The sequence below is a fragment of the Lissotriton helveticus genome, chromosome 6 (genome assembly GCF_964261635.1).
Source record: "Lissotriton helveticus chromosome 6, aLisHel1.1, whole genome shotgun sequence".
NCBI classification, from domain to species: domain Eukaryota; kingdom Metazoa; phylum Chordata; class Amphibia; order Caudata; family Salamandridae; genus Lissotriton; species Lissotriton helveticus.
In genome coordinates, this window is record NC_136067.1 from 2,051,282,882 (window position 1) to 2,051,306,485 (window position 23,604).

Below are 23,604 nucleotides of genomic sequence, written 5' to 3' on the forward strand. Positions count from 1 at the left end.
ATGGATGCTAGGCCCCAGGAGACTTGGGGTCAGTTCTTAGGAGTTAAGGCGGGCAGTCTGCTGCACCTCATGCAGTTCCATCACAGCACTTTTAGAGTAGATTAGTGGTGCCCCTGCCTGTCTTGAAACACCACAGAAGACACAAGCATATTCAGAAGAAGCCCTCGCAGGGCATCATGGAGCTCTTCCAGGCCGGGAGCAGTGAATAAGCAGTGACTTCTCCAGCAATGCCGCGGCTTCTGCAACCTTCCACCACAGGTTGTTTTTTACTTTTAACTAGGTGCCACCAGAGACGCCCACAGCCTTCCACTTTCTTGAGAGGCAGCAGGGATGGGGGGATGTCTTTGGTTCCCTCCCCGAGCATTCCTGTTTTTGTGGACAGTGAGAATAACATTCTTTCTCCTCCCCTGCCCATGGGGGTGTGGGTGGGTTACTGCTGCCTAACCCCATAATTCGGCACTGGTGAGGGTGGCATACGTCGGTCCCGGCACTCTGGCCAACCTGGGAGCAGAAGGACTGCTAGGTCTTTGCTTTTCTTTTTTTTTTTTTTTGGTCCTCGGGAATAGGCTTTACAGGACATTGTTGTTGGGCCCGTTCATGCCCCTCTCACCAGAAAAATCATAAATTGATGTGCATTGTCTGCTGGGCCCTGGCTCACCCCAATGGTCTTATTGAAATGTCGGCGGAGCTCCACACAATCTAGTCTTACTTTCTTAAGTCAAAAGTCAAATCTTTTGAAGTGAATATCTTGGGTGCAGCTGGACTGGTTTTTCCCTATCTTTGCCTCGCTTTGCTTCTGGTGGTGAGCGCTCGACTCCTGGTCTCTATAACTGTGCACTTTGCTCTGAGCTGTATATAGCGGCTCACTGCACCAGCCTTCTTCTCATCCTGGATTCATGTGCTCTCTCCTACTGGCGCAGCTCCTCCGCTACTAGCCAGCAGAAGTCCAACCCGCACTTCCATGTCCCACAGCAGCCGCGGTCCATGCAGGTAGCAGCGGTGAAGCTGTGTAAGCGGGGATTCCAAGTTACGATGCAGATGGACAATTTAAAAAATGTTCTCTTGGAATCGTCCCTCGGAATCTCCTCTTACAGTGCCCCATCACTGTTACCTGCACGGACCGCGGATGCCCTACAGCCTTCTGGCCATCTTACAGAATACTTTAGTGGCAGTAGGGTCCACCTCTTTCCCCATTTGGTGCTTAGGAGGCATAAGGGGTCTAGAATCACTGACTCTGGTAGACCCTTTGTCCTGAGGGGTCAGCTGCAAACAAAGCCCTTAGTCCAGCTTTACTTGACTCTCTAGGGCAATGCAATATGGCGCCGTCAAGTTTTCTGTGTTAGAGCGCCTCAGAGGGTCTCGGCTCCACCCCATGCCGACGTTACTGCTAGTTGCTTTCCCACCAAAACTTTAAAGCGGAGCCCCTCGTGTGCTGATTCTCGATGTCTTGGTTTTCTCCTTTGTTCAGTAAGCCTGGGTGACCCAAGCACAGTGGTTTTCCTACCCAGTCCTTCCCTCCCAGGAATTGGGTTAATTGCTGATAATTGCTCTTTTTGTGTGAAGAAGCCTTTGTATTCTCTGGGTAGCTGAGTAATTAACGTGGCCCAGCGGGTGGGGCAAAGGCCTGGAATCTGATTATGAGCTGAGCCAGATAAATAGGACAATTCTTCATGTCCCTTAAGATGTATATGTATGTTAATGAAACCTGCCAAATCATGCATGTTTTCCCAGTTTGACACATTGGTGGAATGTATAGGCTTAAGTGAAGGTAAATTGCACTTTAAGCCACATTTCACTTATGTATACAATACAGTGAAAGCACTATGTATTTTCCAGTAAATATTACTGAGCGATTTATATATGCCCACTACTCCAGGTCAGACCTGTCCTTGCATAGACCTTTCTGCACCGGACTACCTGCACACAATTACACTGCACACTACAGTAGTCTCACATGCCGGTATTGTATGCATTGAAAGTGACATGCACTGTACCTCTGTACAAGCCACCCCAGTGCACTGACATCAGTTCTTATTGCTTCCATGCCAACAGCACCGAACTGGAGAGCTCCCGAAATCATGTTTTGACCATCTTTTTTTGACTTCTTGTCAACGTTTTGAGCAACTTGCTCCCAGTGTGCCAGGAACATGTCCCCTACCAAACCATTGAGGAGTGCCATAGACCGATTTCGGTTGCTGACCGCCCCTCTTGGTGTGTCGTGAGTCAGACGACGAATCAAAGGCCTGTACCGACTGTCTATCGATGCATTCGATGGCGATCAGGGAACAAGTCCTTCATCTCTTAGCGATAAGGATAAACAATGGTCCAGAACCTAATACTTAATACACTGATTCAATCAGTTCATATTGCAACATTTAGATATTCATTGGCGTTCCTCACAGATAAGCTCCAAACCATAGATGAGCAAAGTTACTCAGAAACAAACAATATCACTACAACAAAAGTGTCAAAACAGGGGAGAAAACAATGTTTAATTCATTGTCTCTATCACATGGTTGATATTTCACAAAGTTTTCAATACTATTAAAATGACAGAGGTTGCCCAAAAGAGCGTGCACAAAAGTAAGTGATTAAAGAAGTGTGCAGTGAATCAAGAAGAAAAGGAAATTCATAGAAAATAAACAGAAAATATTCACAAATTTTATATTGTAATTACGGTCTTCCAATTTCCCGTACGCATACAACCTGGCCCACACAGCAATTGATAGCAACTAGTATCTAAATCAAATAAATACAATCAATCATGTTAATGCGTACACTTGTTCATAAATAACAGAGATGGGTCCAAGGTAGAATTAGTATCGTCGACGTTTCGACTCGACTTAAGGTCATCCGGTGAGTTAAACCTGGACCATGCGAGTCTTCATCAGGACAAACCATAAAGGGCAACCAAGGGTAGAAGATAACCCTATGTAGAATAAAAAGGGGTGGAAGGATTACCCAGTTGTAGTGATATACCAACAGAACATTAAAACCTAATGGGGTCGATCGCTTACCCAAAGGTGTGAGGCTGTAATACGTCTCATCTGCGCCTCCCTGACTTCCCCAGAGCGACTCTTGCCCAACTTAACGAGGTATATATTGCAATGCACTTCATTTTTTGGCCCCTGGCTTTCTCTGGCACGCCTTCAATCACCACAGAGTAGAAAGGTGTCTCAACTGGGGTACTGCTGACGAGCCTGCTCCCAACGCCAGCTGGGTCCTCTTGATCCACCTCCAAAATCCTAGTGACTAGGCCCACGCTAGAGTGTGGCCTCCTGAACCTGACGCCACCAGTGCCAACTGACAACGTGGATCTGTGCTGCTCTATGTTAAGCCCAGCGCAACCTGGCCCACATAAACCATCTGGCTTGGACATGCTGCCCATGACCTTTGACAGGCTTAGTGCGGAATTAGACTTTGGTGGTGGTGCAATTACTGTTCCTACCAGATCTTTGACCCCTCTGACGAGTTGGCCCATACCTACCAAGACAACAACTGGTACGAGGAGCTGGGAGTTGCCAGTGGACTGGATAGAACTCCAGATGCTGGCCTGTTCTCTTCTCCTGCTATGGAGGAAAGCATGCCCTTCGCTATGGGGTGAGGATGGCAGATGGCAGTGGAGGTCCTTGACCTGCAGCTTCTCTCCATCCAGGTTGAGAGCAACGTCTTAACAGAGATGCTTAAGCCACGGCTGTTCTCTTCTGAGCCCCTGCTATCCTTCTTTGTTGCCTTCATGGACACTCTCCTGGGGACTTGGGTCCAAGCCCTGCACAAGTATTCCAGTTCACAGGATGATTGACTGCCACCACCGCCACACTCCTGGGGACCTGCCTTTCCTCACCCAGCACCCAACACCCGAGGGCTTGGTGGTGCAGGGCTCGACCACCAAACTTCATCCCAGTGTGTTCCCTACCACTCCCCAAGACAGAAAACCCAAAAGGCTGGACACTCTTGCAATGAGAATCTTTATTTCTACCAACCTAGCAAGTCAATCCGGGGTCACTGTATGCCTTTTGGGCCGATACTCCCATACCTTGTGCAGCACGGGCATGCAAGTGCTACCCATAGTCTTGGACGAGGCCAGAGTCATACTGAACCAGCCATTACTGATAGCATCCATGCAGCTAAATTCTCCATCCGGTGTGGGTTGAACATCACTGATTCACTCTGCAGGACTATCGCCTCCACAGTGGCACTACACTGCCATTCCTGGCTCCTGTCAACTGGTTTCTCGTGGGATGTCCAGTCGGCATTGATGGGCATGCTCTTCTTCTATGACACTCGCCTGTTCAGTGATACGGTCGATTCAGCCCTGCGCCCTCAACGGAGAATCAGGCTACCATCAGATCTTAATGTTTTTCCCTGGCATTGCCCCCGCTGCACTCCTCCTTTTGCCTTTTCTGTGGTTATGGTAAAGGTTCCCAGCAGCAGCGCCAGCCATACTTCCAAGGCTTCCCAGTAATTTTGGATGTGGACACAGCTCCCACAGAGGACATGGGGACCAACACCAGCTTGTCAAATGCCCGGCCCCTCTGGCTACCGCAGCATATAAACACAGCATTGCACTTTCATGCTGTTGATGGCAGAATCAAACAGCATCTGTCCAAATGGCAGAGGATAACTTCAGAAAAGTGGGTGCTTCAGAGTGTTCGAAGGGGTTACGCTTTTCCTTTTGTGGAACCCCGTCTGACTTTGCAACCATCCCCAGAATAGCTAATGGAGGGCCATCTCTTCTTTCTCCATCAGGATGTGCAGGTTCTGTTGGCCAAAGGAACAATCGAGAAGGTGACCGCGCCAGAAGTAGGAGGTGGTTGCTATTCCAGCTACTTTGCAGAAGTGTCTAACAAACTGTGATTGGACCAACGTCAAACTCCTGTCCCTTCCGGAACTGATGGTGATGACCGATGCTTTGCTTCTGGGTCGGGGTGGCCACTTGGGAGAGGTGGAAATCAGAGGACTCTGGTGTTCAGTGTAGTCCCAGCTACACATTAGTCTTCTCGAGTAGAGGAAGATCTGCGTGCCTCTGAAAGTCTTCCTCCCATCCATCATAGGAAGGCTGTTTCAGGTGTTCACAGACCAGTCTACCACCTTATGGTATTACAACAAACTGGGTGGAGTGGGGTTGTGGACTCTGTGCCAGGAGGCCCTGTGACTTTGGACCTGGCTGGAATGACAGGACGTCTTCCAAGTCGCGCAGCACCTAGCGGGATCTCTGAACTTCAGTGTGCACAAACTGAGCTGCTAATTTCTTGAGTAACATGAATGACGTCTACTACCAGAGGTGGCGCAAGGTCCCTTCTGAGAAAGGTGTGAAACGTTGGCTCGATCTATTTGCCACATCTGAGAATGCGTCATGTCAGCTCTGCTGCACGTTGGAGTTTGTAAAGCGGATCTCGCCTGCTGTCTCATTCCTTTTAGATTAGAACTCAGGACTCCTGTACGCCTTTGCCCAGAATTCTCATGAAGATCGGGACCGACCAGGCTCAAGTTAATCTAGTGGCTGCAGGCTGGGCAAGGAGAGTTTGATATCCTGAGCTCGAGCATTTTTCCGACGATCAGGCTGCCTCTTTTGGAGGACCTTCTGTCACACCAGAACCTATGCACACTCAATGTTCATGAGTGGAGATAGAGCGTCGACAGTTGAATGCTTTTGCTCAGTCTCCTGAGATCTGCGATGTTATTCTGACAACCAGTCGTCCCTTAACAAAGATTGTGAAAGATTTGTGGTTTGGTGTTCCAACATGTTGGCCCACTTTCGGCCTCCTTGTCAGAGTTTTGCTGTTTGTACAATCCCTAGCCCACTACAGACTTGCCATTGGCATCGTTAAAGGTTACCTTTTGGGCACATCTACTTTTTGCTGTCCCTGTATCTGCCCTCCCTGTTAATGCTGCCCCGTTGTGACATGTTTTCTTAGAGGCTTGTAACAATTGTCCCCCCTATTACCTCTTCATCATGCCCCAAGGGGACCTTAATTTAGTGGAGACGTTCCTCATGGGCTCATCATTTAAGCCTCTGCATAGTTGTCTGCTCAGACTTCTGACTTGACCCTCTTGTAGTTAACCCTCCGTACACCAGCTTTTACACAAACTGTTCTTTCAAACACATGCTTTTTTCTGTTGGAGGTTGTCACTTCCTATCATATCGGCCAGAACAACATGCTAACGAGGAGAGAGACTCCACTACCTAGACCCAAGTAGAGCTTTCTTTCTACATCGATTGCACAAAGAGTATCAGGTAGATAATCAGCTCTTCATTTGAGCGAAAAAGGGGCAAGGCGGTGCAGAAACGGACCTTCTCTCGATGGATTGTACTCTGTATAAAAATCTGGTACCCATTAGCTAAACATCAGCATTCAGGGGGCTAGCATAGCCATTCCACCAGGGCCAAAGCCGCTACTAGTGCTTTAGCATGCGGGGTGCCTGTCCGGTATTTTTCCCAAGCTGCCACATGGGTGTCACTCCACACTTTCATGAAGCACTATTGTTTGGACGGCCAGGTCCATTGGGCTAGGCGTTTTGCTTGCCCAGTCCGGACTTCTTGGTTTGAGCCATTCGCAGACCCACCTCAGGGGAGTTATTGCTTGGGTACCTATTCTAAGGTGGGTAACCTTCGGTTAGAATTCTCTATTAGAACTACAACTCATTTACCTTCTTCAATGCTTTTTCTGATAGAGACTCTTTCAAACCTCAGATTCCTCACAGACCCTTCCATCCTCCTCTTTCTGCAAAAAGTGCCCTTCACCCTAACATCCGATTGTATTCTCACTGGTTACATACAGAGTCTAACGTAGGTCTACGCTTTTGGCACGGAAATAGTCATGAAAGAAACTGATAGCACTGCGCACATCACTTTAACACGCCCAACGCTGAGCTGATAGATATCACTACTTACCGGCATGTAGAGGAACTGCTCACGATTTTCCAGATCCAGTCTGACATCTGGGGAATATTCTAAGGTGGGGATCTGCGGTTAGATAGTCTCGAACAGAAACAGCATTACTGGAGGTAAGCAGCCTTTTCTTTTAGAGCAGAAGATTGAGGACATGCAGTTTAAAATAAAACTGAGTTCAATGATTTAAATGAATGCAATTCAAGTTTTATTTCATACTGTAAAAAGAGACGGCTCTTTTTATTTTATTTTGTACAAGGGTGAATTAAAAAGTGGGATAGTGCCTACACCACAAGGTTCTGAGAGCAGTCGGTACAAGCAAGTAATTGGTTTCCTCTTTTTTTTCTGGCAAAAAAGTCTGAGGTGCTGCTTGGGTGGAGTTGTATGCATGCAAGCATGCCATTGCTACAGTCATCCTCTACACATTTTCATTTATGTTTGGTCTTGACAGTAGGATTCCTAAGTACCTTTCTTGTACCCACAGGAGACGCAGCAAATCCCAGTTGGAGAGGTGCAGTTGGAGGTATCACTTTCAAATGAACAAAAAGTTAAAGTCACAATACTTACATCTGACCAGACAGAAGAAGTACTGGAGGTAGGTGAACAATGTATCTGGAAGCTCTGCAATAAAGGTGACTTCCTACCATAGATGAAGCAGGCCGTCACAGATGTAGTGCTGTCCTCTGAATGTAGGCTTCAGAAGCTCTTACTTGACTGGATTCATCCAAAGCATATTTCGAAGGCTGGATTTTTACAAGCGATTGGGTGTATTAACGCAGTGCAGACCTAGCGCAGAGGAGCAGATGGTTGCTTTACAGAGCATATATTTTTGCAGCGGGACCACCATGAACATATCTAAGTGTTATTTTGTAGCATCAATGTGGTGATAAGAGCACAGTCAGGACATTTGTAACGGTGGTACACTGAAGATTGGTAATGATCTGAAGAAGGCAATGAACTCACTCAGAACATACTTACATATTGAGGACATCAGATGTAGTGTATTTACATACTGGGAGTACTGCACATAGAGAATATTTACGTAGTTGTGTTTACTATGCCTGAGTACCATTACATTACCGCTCCAGTGCATAGAAGCAACTCCATTGACGTAGTATTATATAGTGAAATAATTAGCCACTATATCCACACTACTACAAGCTCTATACATGAACTCTAATCATAACCCTACCACTCGCTGTAACATTTACACACACGAATCCAAAGCTTAATATTACTCCTTGTCCTAATTATAAGACCAGCCCTACCAGTCGCGATATATTTAACCCTATATGAAAGCCTATAATTTACCCTAAAACCACAAAACTTGACCCAACCTCTAATCCTAATCCTGAATGTAACTCCAACTGTTCCCTAACTTTAACTGTGTCACTGGTGGATGCTTAACCCCTCCCATGTTCGTGACGGAACCGTTCCGTCACGAGCCTCGGGTGGGCTGTGCTGGTGACGGAATGGTTCTGTCACGACCCCGCGCCTGCGTGGCGCGTTCTATTGAGCGGGCGGGGCTGTGACGGAACCGTTCCGTCACAAGCACAGCTCACCCGTGTGCCGTGACTGAGCGGTTCTGTCACGAGCACGGGACCGCCGCGCCGCTGCCCAGCCCCCTTAGCGCTGCGGCGGAATAGCCACCGCAGTGAAGGGGTTAAGTAGCGTGTGGCGCCATTTACATACCATAAACACTGCATGTAGACCATTTTACACAGTAAAAATAATACATGGTTTTGCACTAAGTACAGTGTGGTGTGTGTAGGTTCTGGTTGAGACCATATTACAGAAATAAGGCTATCATGAGGAGGGAGACGTAAACATGTAATTATAGTGGTGTTGGACAGCATATATAACAAATCCCCTCCACCAAAAATGTAGTTTCTTTTTTTTTTTTAAGTCGTAGTTTTTAATATAATCCTACTAATTTACCTCTTTTGTGGCCTTTCTTCTTAGTTTGAAATAGAATGCCCAAATATTTTTCAATATTTCATTCCTGTGCTTTCAATGCGAGCCTGAAAAAAGGCCATACATTAACATCACTTCAGATTTCTACTTAACGCAGTGTGTTCCGCCTCTGTGTAGAACTGATTTGTTTTCAGGATCTCTGCAAGCGAATCTTCTGGGTCACAAATGGGTAGATTATAATGTTGGCTTCTTTTCTTTGTCCATCTAGTGATGTGTTTTGATGTTGCGGTTTAAGTGATTGGCACGTTCAAAAACTGTTTAATGCAAGCGGGAACATGAGTTGTGACAAAATACAGTATTGTTAATTAGAACATTGGATTGTTTGGAGCTCCATTGAAAACAACGGCGTGCTCCGGGCTTATAATGGCTGGTAGAAGCCTGGAGCTCCAACATCCAATGTTTGTTTGTTCACAGCTATGGCTGTGAACAAAGGCTTCAAGGAGCCTGAGGGGATTCCAATCCCCTCGCGCTCCCATAAGGCTTTGTTTTTTTTTGTTAGAACATTCTGCCCTCTAGTGGCAGAATGTTCTAATAGCCTTATTGCCCTTCATAACTGGGCTATACCTGCTATTAAAGTCCCTCTCCCTTGTTAAAGACCCTCGCCTTTGGCTCGGGGCCTTTAACGCTGGAGATTTTAATAGCCGGTGTAGCCCTCTACGGCAGGCTATAAGGCTATATTAGCATTTCTGTAGCTCACAATCTACCAAGGTAGTTGGATACAGCTACTTTGTCTAGCGCAAGGTCACATCCCTACTGTTGCTATGTTAAGAGTGAAGTATGCGGGTTTCTTCCTACATAAACTCTGGATGAGAGCCAAGAAGTTAGGATTTACAATCAGCTGTTATCAATGAACACCAGTCGTCCTTTATAGTTTGCTTCGTCTGGAGGTCAAGTCGACCGGTGAGTCTTTTGTTTGTGCAAGTACAGCAGGTTTCATTTAGAAAGCACGTTTGCTTGGAGCGTTTGACCTGTTCCCCGAAATACAGCAGGTGTTTTGTTAGATATGTACTTAATGGGCCTCTCCTTGAAGACTTTTTTGACCTTCTACTACGTGGACCTCATGAGACAAGGGATTAAAGCACTCACAGGTCTTACATTTTCCTTTTAGTTCTCATTGTCTTGAAATTCAAGCACCTGAAGGGAACAGCCGCTGGATCATGAGTGACTGAAGACCTTTTCTTTTACTCATCATTGCAGAAAAAGAAATTGTGTTTTCTTCACTGGACACCACCTGACCAGTGGTGTAAGTAAAGTATTGTGCCTCAATCCAAAGGTGGTCATTTAGATTGTTTTACTATTTGCCACGAAGATCCAGTAATTCTGTTCCAATCACCTGGAGAGACAACAGACTATCTTGGAATGAATTTGAAAACTTTGACAAATCATGTTCTCTGCCGTATAACTACTAGCGTCAACAGATTAATTCTGCAGCTCAGATATACATAAGACTTGGGGTCAACATCGCCCCCCCCCCCCCCCCCCCCCCCAACCCTTATCTAAAGCCTTTGATTGGGCAGAAGACGTTAGTCCATATACTAAGTAGTTCCTTTGCCCCTGTCATTGCTATTGGGTGGTGTCATGCTGCTCAAGCACTAGGGAGTATTAGTAAGTGTTTTCTCTCAAGAGAGATGGCAACCTTTTCTCCCCCTTGCTGTGAGGGGTAGTATTTTCATCCTAGTCCTTTTCGATGTCTACTCAGTTTCTTAGCATGGCAGGTGGACCTTGACCACAGGACCACTGAACCACCATAATGCCTTATACTCCCTTACCTTAGGATGGGTGGGTGCAGAGTTAAACTCCCTCCCTTAGGGAACGGGAATGACTTATGTACATATGTCCCCTCAACATTGGGCAGGGTGGTGGTTTGAACCTTTTTATCCCCTTTTTCTACTTCAACAGTTTGGTTCTGAGGGGGACACAGTGTGGTAGCTATAAGCTGCCAGATATGATTTTCCTCAACACTCACTCTGTAACAAGACAGGAAGTATGCCCTCCCTGATGTTCTCAGTACTGCAAGACCAGGCCTGTGAGGGAGTACATTAATCCCTCCCCTTGCCACTTTTGAGCACAGCAAAGGGAGACCGATTTGGCATCCATTGCCCCAGCCAGGTTTGGATAGTGTGGTTGGAGGTGTGCCAATGTGAATTTGCGGTGTGCAGTATGCCTTAATGAGTACATGGGAAGGGTAGCCTAAATTGGGGCAGCTGGAGAGGTGTGCCTAGCCACAGGCTCTCCTGCACAATTGCTTTTTAGAGTGTGCTTGATGCTGAGGTGCCATTCTTTGGCTACGCGTCTTCCTGTGTCAAAACAGTTGTCGGTGTGCAGTTTCTAAATGAGCTCTGAAGATTCATCTGAAACCAATGGTGAAAAGAATCTGAGGTGGAGCCTGTTTCCTGGTACACTGTGGATGCCAGGAGACGTGTCACTAGTCACATTGAATCCCAAAGCAGTTCTTCGAAGAAGAATAAATTGCCCAGCCACAGGCAGCGGGAGTGTGCAGAGCATGTGGTTTAGTGCAGCCCATGCTGCAAACATGGTGCATGTTGCTCTCTTGTTGCACAAAGTGAAAGCTTTTCTCCTGAAGGACACAAAAGAAAAAGTGCCTGTGCAGCAAGAAGGTCAAGAGGTGTAACTTTTCATTCAAATCCTTGATCACCAAAGGGGGCAAATCACTCTCCCCAATTTTCAATTTCTCCAGATATATTTAATCCAACCACTTCAAAATGATGACTCTGCATGAGGCCAACCTGCTGTTGCAGATTGGAGAGTCATGCACGTGTATATAGAAGACTGACTGGACTTTTATATAGTTCACTCGTCGTTAATTGGGGAGCCTTTTGAGCCTTTCCATGTTCCAGTCCTGGTTGCTACTGATTCCCTTAGAGTCCGTACTCTTCAAATTCTTTCAATTGAAGAGTCTTTGATACAAGTACTCAAGGACAGAGTAGTGTTGGTGTAAATCAATCTCTTGACTTACCATATTTTCCCCAAAGCCTCAGTCTTCTACTGAAAGGGTTTTACGTTCTCTAGATGACCAAAGGGCCATCATGTACTTTACGGACAATTCTGAGTTCAATTAGGAAGACCATAGAAATTGTTGTTGTTTTTGGCCAACTGTCTAGTTAATCTCGTCTCAAATGCGAGATTGATAGATAAGTGCAATAAGTAACGTTATGCTATAGGCAAGCGTCCACTATACACCACTCACGCGCAAGCATGGGGGAACAATAGCGTTAATATGGAACATCAAATTCGCTGCCAAACCTAAAGCTGCCTCTTGGTCTTCTGATCGCACATTCTCTGAACACTGTTTGCATACCTGCATGTCAAGATTGTAGGTTAAACAAACTGTGCTTAAAGTTTGTATTCCACTCTTCTTTCTCCTTTACTGGCATTGTCACCACTTTAGGGATCTGGCAACTGCTTTTTAGTCCATGCATACTAAACTCTGTAGTTGTTTTTGAGTCACTAGATCTGTTGTGAGCTCCACCCCCCTGCTCCCAAAGCACCAGGACAAACACTCAAGTTAAGATATTTTTTCCCCCTTTCTGCTTTGGATGTTAGATTACAATCTCTGGTACTGACTATGTATCTTCGGCTTCGGTGCCAACCACCAGGACTTCAACCCCAGCAAAGGTAAACAATCCTACAGACAATGCCTATGTTCAGTGCAGGGAAATTGAAATCTTTGATGCTAGAAACAATGGATCTTTGCTGGACCGTGGCTGAGAAAGCTCACGGAGTGGCATTGAGACTGGCGCTTTAAGGAATTGAGTCATATTTGGGGTATGACTTTAGGTGGGGTGAAGGGCGATGGAGTTACCAAGAGAACACCCTTCTAATTCTGCCAAATTCTCCTGAGGTGATCAACTTAGGATGTGCAACGTTTGCTTGTCAACTTAACACAATGAAGCTGTGTGCAAAATGTTTAGATGCAAAAAGACCATCTGGCACGGTTGTGCGTGTCCCTGGGCACACCATAAAATGCAGCAGCAAGGGTCGCTGGAGACACGGCATCTGTTCGAGCGGAAGGGAAAGAGGCAAACCCATCGGGCCTTCAGCTGGCAGAAGGGGGAACAGGGCCCAGCGGTCTGATATTCTGATGCCTCTGAGTTGGAGTTCGAGGAACAGGAGCTTGTGGATGGCAGAGCACCGGTTCCTGGATAAAGACCACAACCATAGCCCTTGTTCCACTTCCTGCTCCCATGAGTCAACCCCGTGGTGTTCGAACCTCCTAATGCCCACTAGTCGAGGTTGAGTACCACTCCCTTTAGAGTCTGGCATCGCGCTCCGAGCCTTGCCTAAAAAGGCACCGACCCTTGTTTTCTGCTCTCATGGTTGACACCTTTCGATCCCCTAGAGGCTGCCTTGGCCCCAATCAAGCCTCCAGTTATGGGCCATTGCACAGCAACTCCCATCCGAGCTGCCCCGACCGGCGAGACCTTGAAAAACCTATATCTGAATCATTGTCTAGCTGTGCACTCCAACTTGTCCCTAGGTTGGCTTGGAAAAACCCCCTTAACTTAGAGGCCTGAGAAGAGTAAGAAACTGTTGTCGTTCTCAGCATGCTTAAGACCTCGACCACGAACTTAAGACCCAGGCCAGGTTCCTTCTGACTCAGTGGTGGTCCAACGTCACAGCAAATGTCCTTACCCCGATGAGGAGAGTAAGCGTATCGAAACAGCTGGCAAGCTTGTGGCTTTTTGGGTGCACACAGAGTGGAGCATTGCTAGGTCGGTTGGACTACTCTCCTGATATGACTGTCAATACTGGCAGGAGATGGAGGAGTTAGTCAGACACCTCCCAGAAGTTAATTGTAAGAGGGGGCCTGGGACTGGTGGCAAAAGTCAATATCATTTTAAACGCCAATTTTAGTTGTGCATTGGATTCTGCTGATACTGCCAAATGAACTCCAACATCCTGCTACAGTTTCACTGTGGTTTGAGGGTCTCAGGCTTAAGACTAGAGGTGCATCTGCATCTCCTTAACATGTTCGTCGATGGTGAGCATCTGTTCGACCCTCCGGTGGATTCGATTTCTAGAAAAGATGAAGAATGGCATGGAGAACGGCAAACACGATGGGCTCATTACGGACCTTAACAACTAGGTCTACCTTAGGCAAACAGCAGTCCAGAGGAAGAGCGAAGACATCTATGCTGCCTCAAAGCGAAGGGAAGCTCCAGTTACAGCCCAGTCAACCAAGGCAAGGGTGGAAACCGTGGTGAACACCTTTTTGTGGGAAGACTGAGTGCTAAAGAGTTGAAACATATTTGAGTAGTGACTTTTTAGGTCTCGGCCTAGTGATACACTGCGCAGCAGTGTTCGCGCAGCCAGAGACCTTTTCTCTGGGTTTTGAAAATGGACCTTGAAATGCCACACAGCCCGTGCATGTGCATTTCTTAGGTCCATTTTCATTGGGCTTTGCGTGCGTGTACTTTTTTAACAGAACACGCAATACGCCAAGGGCGGTCACGTAGCTCCGCCCATGGCCTGTTGGTGTCTGTTACGCGCACCTAAGGCCATATGTCTTCAATTAACGCAGCGCAGGCGGTTTTTTTTCAATTGGATCGCTTTCGCGATTGCTTGAAGTGCAGCTTTTTTTTCTTTTTTTTTTTACAATAGGATCGCTTTTGCGATCGCTTGTTTTGTTAAATGTTCATCCTGGTGGAATTTCATGTCAGCATTCCAGATGAGGTTACTGAGCCGAAACTCTCACAGACCGTGTTCCTAGAAAGGAGATCTCTTGCCTCTCTGCATGAGGAGTTCTTGGCTCGTGGATGATGAATGAATGGTGCATTTTATTGTGTGTCACTTTGTTTACTCACGTGAATGTCGCCAACATCTTTAGAGTGCCAACAAGACGGTGCTTGGAGGATACCTCCCCGCCGTCCTATTCTCGGAGAAGTAACTTGCTTTAAGTACAATGACTGTGCGGTGCCTTTCGGCGGTTTACTAGCATCTAAGCACTGTGGCACAGTGGTATGTGTCGCCAGGTTCGGACCGTCCTGCCGTGAAGGATTGTGGGTGTCGCCCAGGCTAACCAATGGGTCCCTGAGGTTCAGTGTGATCCTAAGGTTTATGGTGGGGATTATGTTGTGTGGAAGAATGTTTGCACCACATTCAAATTTGAAAAGGATTTTATGGTTTGCAGTGTTTGCACAATGCTAAACGTGCTGGTGAATCTGTGGAAGGCAGTATTGAAACACCTTAAAAGCATTTAGCTAGTGGTTGAACACAACCTGCTGGGCCACTTCTAGGCATAACTTACTGGTGGACGACAGAAAGAGCACAGGGGGGATAGACCCATGTGTGGACTTATGGAGGACACTAAATACGGCCAAACCACAGTAGATTGCTAAGTGGAGGGTCATTGTTGCATTATGCTTGCCGTATGAACCAGATGACTAAGACACTGCAACCCACTAAGCTGCTAACGACATGCCCACCTCTAAGGCAGTGTTCATTGACTTTACCATGGAATGCATAAAATGTTCTGGAAGGGGAGTGCGAGAGAGTTGGCCTCTGTCACCTTGATAACTTGTATGAAGCCCCATGTGTTTGTTTTCTTTTATATTTTTTCCGTTGTTGACATCTCCTTGCGCGTGCCTGCCCGGAGCGAGCACCTGCTTTGGCAAATAATGGCTGGTGTGATTATAAAATGCGGCGTGGGGTCCGGTCCAAAACCATCGTGCTTTTCTTTTAAACGAACAGGAGCTGGAAAATAGTTTGGCGCCTCTTGTGAGCAGAGCACAAACTCGTCCTGGCTGCTGCTCTTACTTAACACATACAATTGTATTTTATTTCACGTTTAATTGTTCAGCAATGCTGGCGCTGATTTATAATTGGCTATCGAGTTTTCCTTGTGCTTCCACCTATGGACAGTGCTGCTGTTATATTGATCGCTGCTTTCATTATTTCATAGTGTTAGCACGTAGAGCAGTAAGTAGTTTCAGAGCCCTGCATGAGTCAGTGTGTGGGTAAAATGTGGGTGTGTCACCGTATGTGTAAGCATGAGTCAGTGTGTGTGAAGTTGTGGGTGCATGCATGAGCATGTCGGTGTGTATGTATGTGCAAGCATAAGTTAGCTTGTGTAAGTATGGGTGTGTGATTAAGTGGTGGGTGTGTCACCTGTGTGCAAGTTGTGTGTGTCTCAAAGTTGTGTGTGTCAGCAAGAGTCAGCGTGTGTGCAAGGTATGGTGTGTGCAGTCTGTCTGCCTCGGCAGGACCTCGGCTCTTTCCAGGTCTAGACGAGGAATGCGCTCTCCTCCCACATCCTCAACCAGCCTCCCCGTCACTTCTCCCCACCATAGCCTCTCCCTCCCCAACACCGGCCCTCCCTCAGCACGCCCCAATCTGTCCTTCATTGCTCTGCAGCGCCTACCCTGGCCCCCAAGGCGCTGGAGGCGGGGTGCTGCACCTACCCTGACCTCCAAGGCGCAGGAGGCGGGGGTGCTGCGCCTACCCTGGCCCCCAAGGCGCAGTAGGCGAGGGTTCTGCGCCTACCCTGGCACCCAAGGTGCTGCAAGTTGGGGTGTTGCACCTACCCTGGCCCCCAAGGTGCTGCAGACGAGGGTGCTGCACCTACCCTTGTTTTAAGATGTGGCTGGTGAGATATCACCCTTCTAGGACGCATAGATCTTTAGGGGGTAATTTTCTATAAAGTTCTAGAATTCACAAAGCTAGATCAGGCTAGGCGGTCTTTCTCTATATGTTCCCCCAGGCTATGAAATGCTTTACCTATCATTTACACAGACTGAATGATAGTTTAGATGTGGCCTTAAAATCTAGCTCTTTGGTTTAGCGTCCTGTGAGGAGGGTTGTCTTTGTTGTGAATCGTAGTGCGTGTTTGGTATTTGCCGTTTTTCTATAGCGATCGCTTTCAGTGGCACATTTCAAAGAAGCCGTCATGGACTGTGCTGCAGAGCCCTTTGTGAGAAGAGGAGACAAGCGGGTTTCCGCCTGGACTCGGTAGATGCGTAACAAACGCTGCCGACTGATGTATCACATTTTACCATTAATGTGAATTGTGCTGTTGAGAGCAATCTGGTGTTTTCTTTCTCCATGCATATATTATCATTCCTAATTTCAAGCATTTTACAAATATGATTTCCAATTTGCGATTAGAGGGTTATGTTTTACAAACATCTGGTGTTGGAATGTTAAACACGCCTTTGTCTCTGTAGTGTTTACGAGCAAGTTATGAATGTTGTTGTGGGGGCTACGTGGAAAGGTGGAGTGTGATCAGAGGCTGTTCTTCTGAAAAGAGGAAAGTTTCAGCTTGAAAATAAGGGAAGAGATCATTTTCATAAGAGTAGAAATGCCCTTTGTACACAATCATCAACTCATGGTTTGACGGCGCGGCTCTGAAGTCTAACATGGGTGACCGGTGTGAAATCCTCGCAGATTGAGGCTCCGAGCAGTGTTCACTCTGAAGGTACAACAGTGTAAAGAGATCCTCGTGGCCAGATGCCAATGCCTACAGTAGCCTTTCCCAATGCCCACTCTGTGTGAGCCTCTACATTCCACCGCCGCGGTTATTATTGGTCATTCATTTGCAGGTTATGTTCAGCCTCACTGAATCTTCAAAGAGCCACGTATAATCTTTGATGACAGAGACACACCACTGCAACTCATTAATGAATCCACTTTTAGAAGAGCAGATTAAGGCACCACCACAGGGCTTGTTTCAAATCCACTCCACATAATTTGACATCAATCCACATAATTCAACTCAACAACCCAATAACACCACACCACATACATCTAATCCATACTACAGAATTCCACATCATGCCACAAAATTTTACAGCACACCACATAATTAAACTCCACCACATACCATTCCACAACACAAAATACCATTACACATAATTACACTCAATAACACCCAATCCCACTACACACAATTCCAGTAAACTCAATACCACATAATTACTACCCACAACATTCTACCATGCCATATCATTTCACTACACAAATACACTCCACACCACACAATTTCACGCTACACAATTCCCCAACTAACAATTCCAATCCAACCCACATAATTCCACTATACACCACATGCATACTCTCCATAATACATGGCTAAAAGACATTGCCATTTACAATGCCATTAGCTCTAACTCAATTAAATCCGAGACCTATTGCATTTCCAATGCTTGTTCATTGTGTCTTTGAATCTGCTACTCGTAGTCCACGGTTGCAGCTTTCTGCCTGTGATCAGAGGAGTAAATAGAAGGTGAGTGGGCGCGCTCTAAGCTGCTGCATCACTTAAGCAGCAACAGTGGTGATCTTCAGATCAGTCTGCAAAATACTGAAGCTGTTTGGACAGTTACCCAAAGAAAGTCTGATGCTCCTGTCACTGCGAGGCGACTTTGAGAACTTCGTATCCTAGCGCAGGTAAAGCGATGATGAACTGGATGCCACCCAAACGGTGCAGGCGTACATCGACGGCTCACATGGACAGGTATTCAGCAGTTTATGGGCGTGGGCATCAATTGCGTGGCAGTTTTCCTTCAAAGAAGTATTTCTCGATCAATCAAAAGTGTGTCTTCTGCTGTGGCATTGCCTTAATCTGACTTTGGTCAATGTACCTGGTCTCAGGCAGCCTCTGATGCTGCTTCAGAACTGTTCTGGTCCTAGAGAAGTGGGAGGCAGCTTTTTAGACAGATGGTTAATACCTCAGACTGGAATTCCAGATTAATTGGGGCAACCCAACATACTTTCTATTCACTTTATTTTTGTACTTAAGCGTCTTCCATATCGTAAAATCGGGGTTGGTCATTCATTTACAAAACATCACGCAGGCGATAGAGCACCGTGCTTTATTCTTTTCATACATTCCCTGGGAGAATCTTTAACTCGCAGTAATGATTTTATTTATGTAATGTGGCATGTGGAATCAAACTGTTCACTCCTCGGAATGTCAAACATCTTAAATCCATTGAAACAAGTTCCATCTTAAATGAGAGATTTGTGGACAAGTAGCTTTGTTGTAAATATTGTAACCTAGTCGCAGAACCAGACGGCGTTGCAGGCAAACTCTTTAACTTTGCTTAAATGGTTTGTTAATTGATCAACATGGGTTTTCAGTCCGTGTGGAAAGAGAGGCCTAAACCTGCATCATTTAGGTGTATATGGTAAAGAAGTAGGTTTGAGTTTATTCCTGAAATGAGCAAGCTATGTGCAGAGTGTCCTTTGGTGATAATACAGGGTTTGCAGTGCATTCACAGCTCACCTGTTGATGTGCCTGCTGAATGCTGATATTGTTTGTGTCTGTGCTCAGAATGCTGTTTGCTCACCTGCCTACACCTCCAGAACATACATAATTAATTTGTAGTGTGGTTTGGATTCATGTGATCAGTTGCTAGTAATAGACTATTAATTATAAAGCAAAATTAACATAGTAAGCTAAAGAGTGTGAACACCAACATTAAAGTGACTCGCATTTGAAATGTGCTAAGTCGCTGTAGGCAGTCCTTGTTATTCTTGTAGGTCATAGATAGGCCATCAAGCAAGCTTGTTCTAGCTAGAAGGGAACTCGATATCACTGAAATGTGCACAACGTGATTTAGAAGCTTGACCTTAGAATGACCTGCTTGGAGATGTTGTCATAACTGCCGACTAATTCAATTTAACAAAATGTATTACTTTATTTAGCAACAATTTGTTCTTGAATGCCATGACCGTCCTATTTCCTTATGTTTCCTCTAATGTTTGAATAGAATAACTTGTGGATTTAAAGAATGTTTGATTCGTAGTGTAGAGAATGCATTACCTAACAGTGATTCTGCCTCTTAGTTAGTAGCTCATTGTTCTCTCAGTGTAACAAGTAAAGATAGAGAAGGTTAATTGATGTTTAAGGGCTATGGGAACTATTCCTTATGTTTCCAGAATCGAACGACGTACGATTGACTGTAGCTTACTGTATGATAGTCTATTCTGCATGTATTTCCATGGGATCGGAGGAGCTGAACCTGCTTACCGAAGAATGTCTTCCGGTTGGCTTGTGGCGGAAGAAGCCTACTACAATGCTTCCAACATGTTTTCTTGACATTTTATATTAGTGTGTGTTCCTGGGTAAATAATTCAGATTCCTTTGGATGCTTTTCTCAGACCCTTGACTGTTGTGGCTACTTCTGCTACTGTTTCCCCTCCTTGCCATACTTTGGTATTTGATTTGACAGATTTTTACTGTAACTGTGTGCTGATCTAATTGGATATATCAAGGTTCTGCTGAGTGTTAGGAACTACTCTTTATGGGGAGTTCTGCTGCTTTCATTCAAATTTGAATTTTAATGCTCCTTTGATTTCACTCTTTTCCATTGAATTCGAACTCTTCATATTTGATTGATCAATTCACTAAATAAAGACCAAAAAATAAAGACAAGAACTTTACTAATCTCTAAATAACAAAGCTTTGAAAGGCCAACACAACTTGTCATCATTGACTGAACTTAAACTGTTAATGAAATTTAAGTTTAAGATGTCTAATTTGCTCCTTGACTCCTAATACGCATTCCAGTGTCCATCACTGAGAAGGAGGATTTAGCGCACGAAAGAGGGATTAACCCTGACTGATAAAATAAATGTTAGTCGTTTATATATTTTTGGGCCCAGTCCGCGCTCTCACTAGCATTGTGGTCTGAATGTGATTTTGTTCTGAATGGCGCACCATTTAAGGAATGAGTTATCTTGAGCAGATACTCTTGATGGAGTACTTGCATTTTAGTGGAGACTGGGCGATTCCTAGTATAAGTAACAGGAGGCTGAAGCACGTCAATAGCTGCTCCTAGGAAGTTGTGCATGAGATGAAGTAAAATTCTTGCTGTATTTCATATTTTACTATATTTCTGCTTTTATGTGTTATATATAGCGTAACAATATCTGTGTTTAAATGTGGATATGGTTGGTCTTGCTTCAGCCTGGGTGATTTTCTTGTTCCAGATTAGTATCTTCTGAAAGCTCTTTCTTTCCCCAGGCCCTTGCTGCCAAGTTGGATCTGCCAGATGATTTGGTGGGATACTTCAAATTGTTCCTCGTCCGAGAGGGGAAGGACGGCTCGTTTTCCTGTAAGTGACTGCACATTTAATGTGGTGACAGATGTTTGCAAGTAAACATGTTTCCTGAAACTCATTCTGAGTTTGGTGATGTCCTGTCCGCAGGTCATGGGAACACCCTTCCTGCCCGGCCTGTTCCATTGTTTTTGCATCATCACTCCTAATGGGTCCCAGCTGGAAAATATAAACTAATTCATTATAACAGCTTGTTACTGGTGACGTTTTCCCATTTATGCATTTAGTCCGTATAGCTCTTGAGCCCCTGTTACGTCTGGCTCCATATAGATGACTTAAGGTTTATGGAGAAAGGCGTAGCTGTCCTTTGTTTACACAGCATTAAACTTCGATTCACTTTGCGTGTATGCTTTTGGAAGCAGAAGCAGCTCTTCAGTGTAGCAGGTCATGTTTGATGCACAAGGCGAATTGATTTCACCAATGACTTGTAAATATTCTGATGAAATTGCAGCCTTTCTTGTAGGAAATACAAATGGATTGGAGGGACCAACCTCCAAAACATGCAGAGAAGACTTGTTAAATGTTAAATGTTGTATACTTGTAGAGTGCACAGTTGCCCCAGCAAAGGGGTGTCCCGGTGCTGTATACCGCTGGGGAACCCGTCCTGGCTTTCCCTGTGAGATGGTCCCTCCTGGGCATCTCCAAGGTGAAGACAAGCATCCCCGGCGCTGATGGGGCCGTTAGTAGAGATTAAGCAAGCTATTGCCCAGAGTTGCTGAGTGGGACCCATGGTTGGAGTAGGCACCGAGGCGAGAATTATCGAGTCCGCTGACCATGGCCCAAGACCCTGCCGCGTCGGGAATCGAACCCTGGTCCCGGGTCCACCTCTGCTTCCGGGTCTGCCGCCTCTAACCAGTGAGCCACACCACTCTACATGTATGAGTGTCCTTCATTCTTTTAGACCTATATTGTAATTGGTTTTAATCAATTGGATTACAACTCTCATGCACATGAGCACACCCACACAAGGGCTATCTGCACCAATGATCATCGGTACTGTACGAAGTTCTTGAGGGTCAAGAGGGGAGAAGCGGGTCTGATTTTGAGTAACTCCCCGCACCTCCACCAATACCACCCTCGTCTAAAGTTCTCCTCAGACTACCACTATATCTACATTGTACAAGTATATGTGATTCTTTGCAGCAGCAGTATTGAACATGCCGGTTCTCCATCTGCCGGGGAAATCCGTTCACACTTCGGGCCCTATGATTGCCTGTCCTCCCTCAAAATCTGATATGTTGCTATTCTACTGACCGTGTCTGGGCGCTTCAAACTGTAGCTGTGCACTCTTCCAGCTGTCCAGCGAAGCGCTGACTAACTATGGAAATAGAATGATTGCTTTCTCCCCTTACACTTGGAACATTTTCCACTTCGGTGAAGCACTTGTTCCCTTTGAATTATTGTGTGACTAACGTCTGAAAATAGGAGCAGCCGCATCATGTTATAAAGAGGTTCTTTAATCTCATAACCTCAACCTGGATCCAGATCTGCTTTGCCTTTGCTTATAAGCACAATTGTAATTGTCAGGCCCCCTCCATTCTCTGAGGGGGAGATCTTTCAGATGGGGTGCAGCAGCATTTAATACATTTAATCAGCTCCTCCCATTTTTAACAAGATCACTGATGCACATTTTTTTGGATACTATTTTTGACACAGTTCATACTAATTTCTCAGTTGTGTGAGAAATGACATCAGTTTGAGTTTGGAAGCAATATTCAGTAGTTTTCATTCAGCATAGTAAGGAAAAAGAAAAGGAGCATCATTAAACCACAACTTCCACCCTGTGAAGCACACGCCCCTCCTCAAGCATAAGAGGTTGGAATTGTGCAAGAGATCTCTATCAGTATTACTAACATTCGTTTCCCTGTACACGTAGAGCAGCTGCTTCATGGCTGTGTCCCCAGTACATATCAGTCAAACATTCTTAAGGGTCGTGGTCTGGGAAGGCATGTTCCCCCTTCATATATCTTAAAACCGGCTACCAAATAGCCAAAAGGTTGTCCCAATCCTTAGTTATGTGTGTTGACAGTCTGTCTACAGCTATTGTTTTGCACGTTCTCCTGCACTACGCATGCCAAGTCGGGATCCATTGCCTGGCTGTTGGTAAGAGTTGATGGAGCAGTTTCATGGTCACTGGGTTAACCTCCTCCATTCCTATTTTGTGTTAGCCAAATATTGCGATGGCTGCGTACGCTGCTATTGGAAATCCAACTTTGTCTTTCAAAGCAACCAGCACCTCGTTCCAATTTGTTGAGATTAAAGGGCATGACCATCATATTTGAAGAGCTGTCCAAACTCCACCTCTCACCACCTACTACATAAAACAACTCTGTCATCTCTGGGAAACATCTTGTGGAATTTGTATGGAGGTAGATACCACACTGTTGTGACCTTCAATGCAGATTCCTGATGTTGGACTGAATTGCTATTTTTGTAAGTGATTTTATTCTGAGGTTCGTGCTTTTCCAGGGCCTTCACTTCACCCAGGCCTCTTTCTTATTTAGACATACAAATTTCTTTATTTCCTCTCAGGGGAGCTGATAAATTTATAGAGGCCAGAGTCTCCCACTTTGGTACCCTGATGTGATATGAAAGTTTTCTCCCCTTGAGTGAGCAACAGAATGTCTTTTTCTGAATTCCCACTGTAGTGCACAATGGCGG

At 45.6% G+C, this 23,604-nt stretch overlaps 1 protein-coding gene across 4 annotated transcripts in view; it reads left to right on the forward strand.

Annotated features, from left to right (window-relative positions):
- Window positions 1-23,604, forward strand: part of SNX17 (sorting nexin 17) — a 225,263-nt gene that overhangs the window by 132,764 nt on the left and 68,895 nt on the right. For all 4 annotated transcript variants that reach the window (XM_078650105.1, XM_078650103.1, XM_078650104.1 and 1 more), the window contains exons 5-6: window positions 7,377-7,487; window positions 20,850-20,940. In XM_078650105.1, the coding sequence (XP_078506231.1) occupies window positions 7,377-7,487; window positions 20,850-20,940 (202 nt within the window). The remainder of the gene's footprint in view (window positions 1-7,376; window positions 7,488-20,849; window positions 20,941-23,604) is intronic.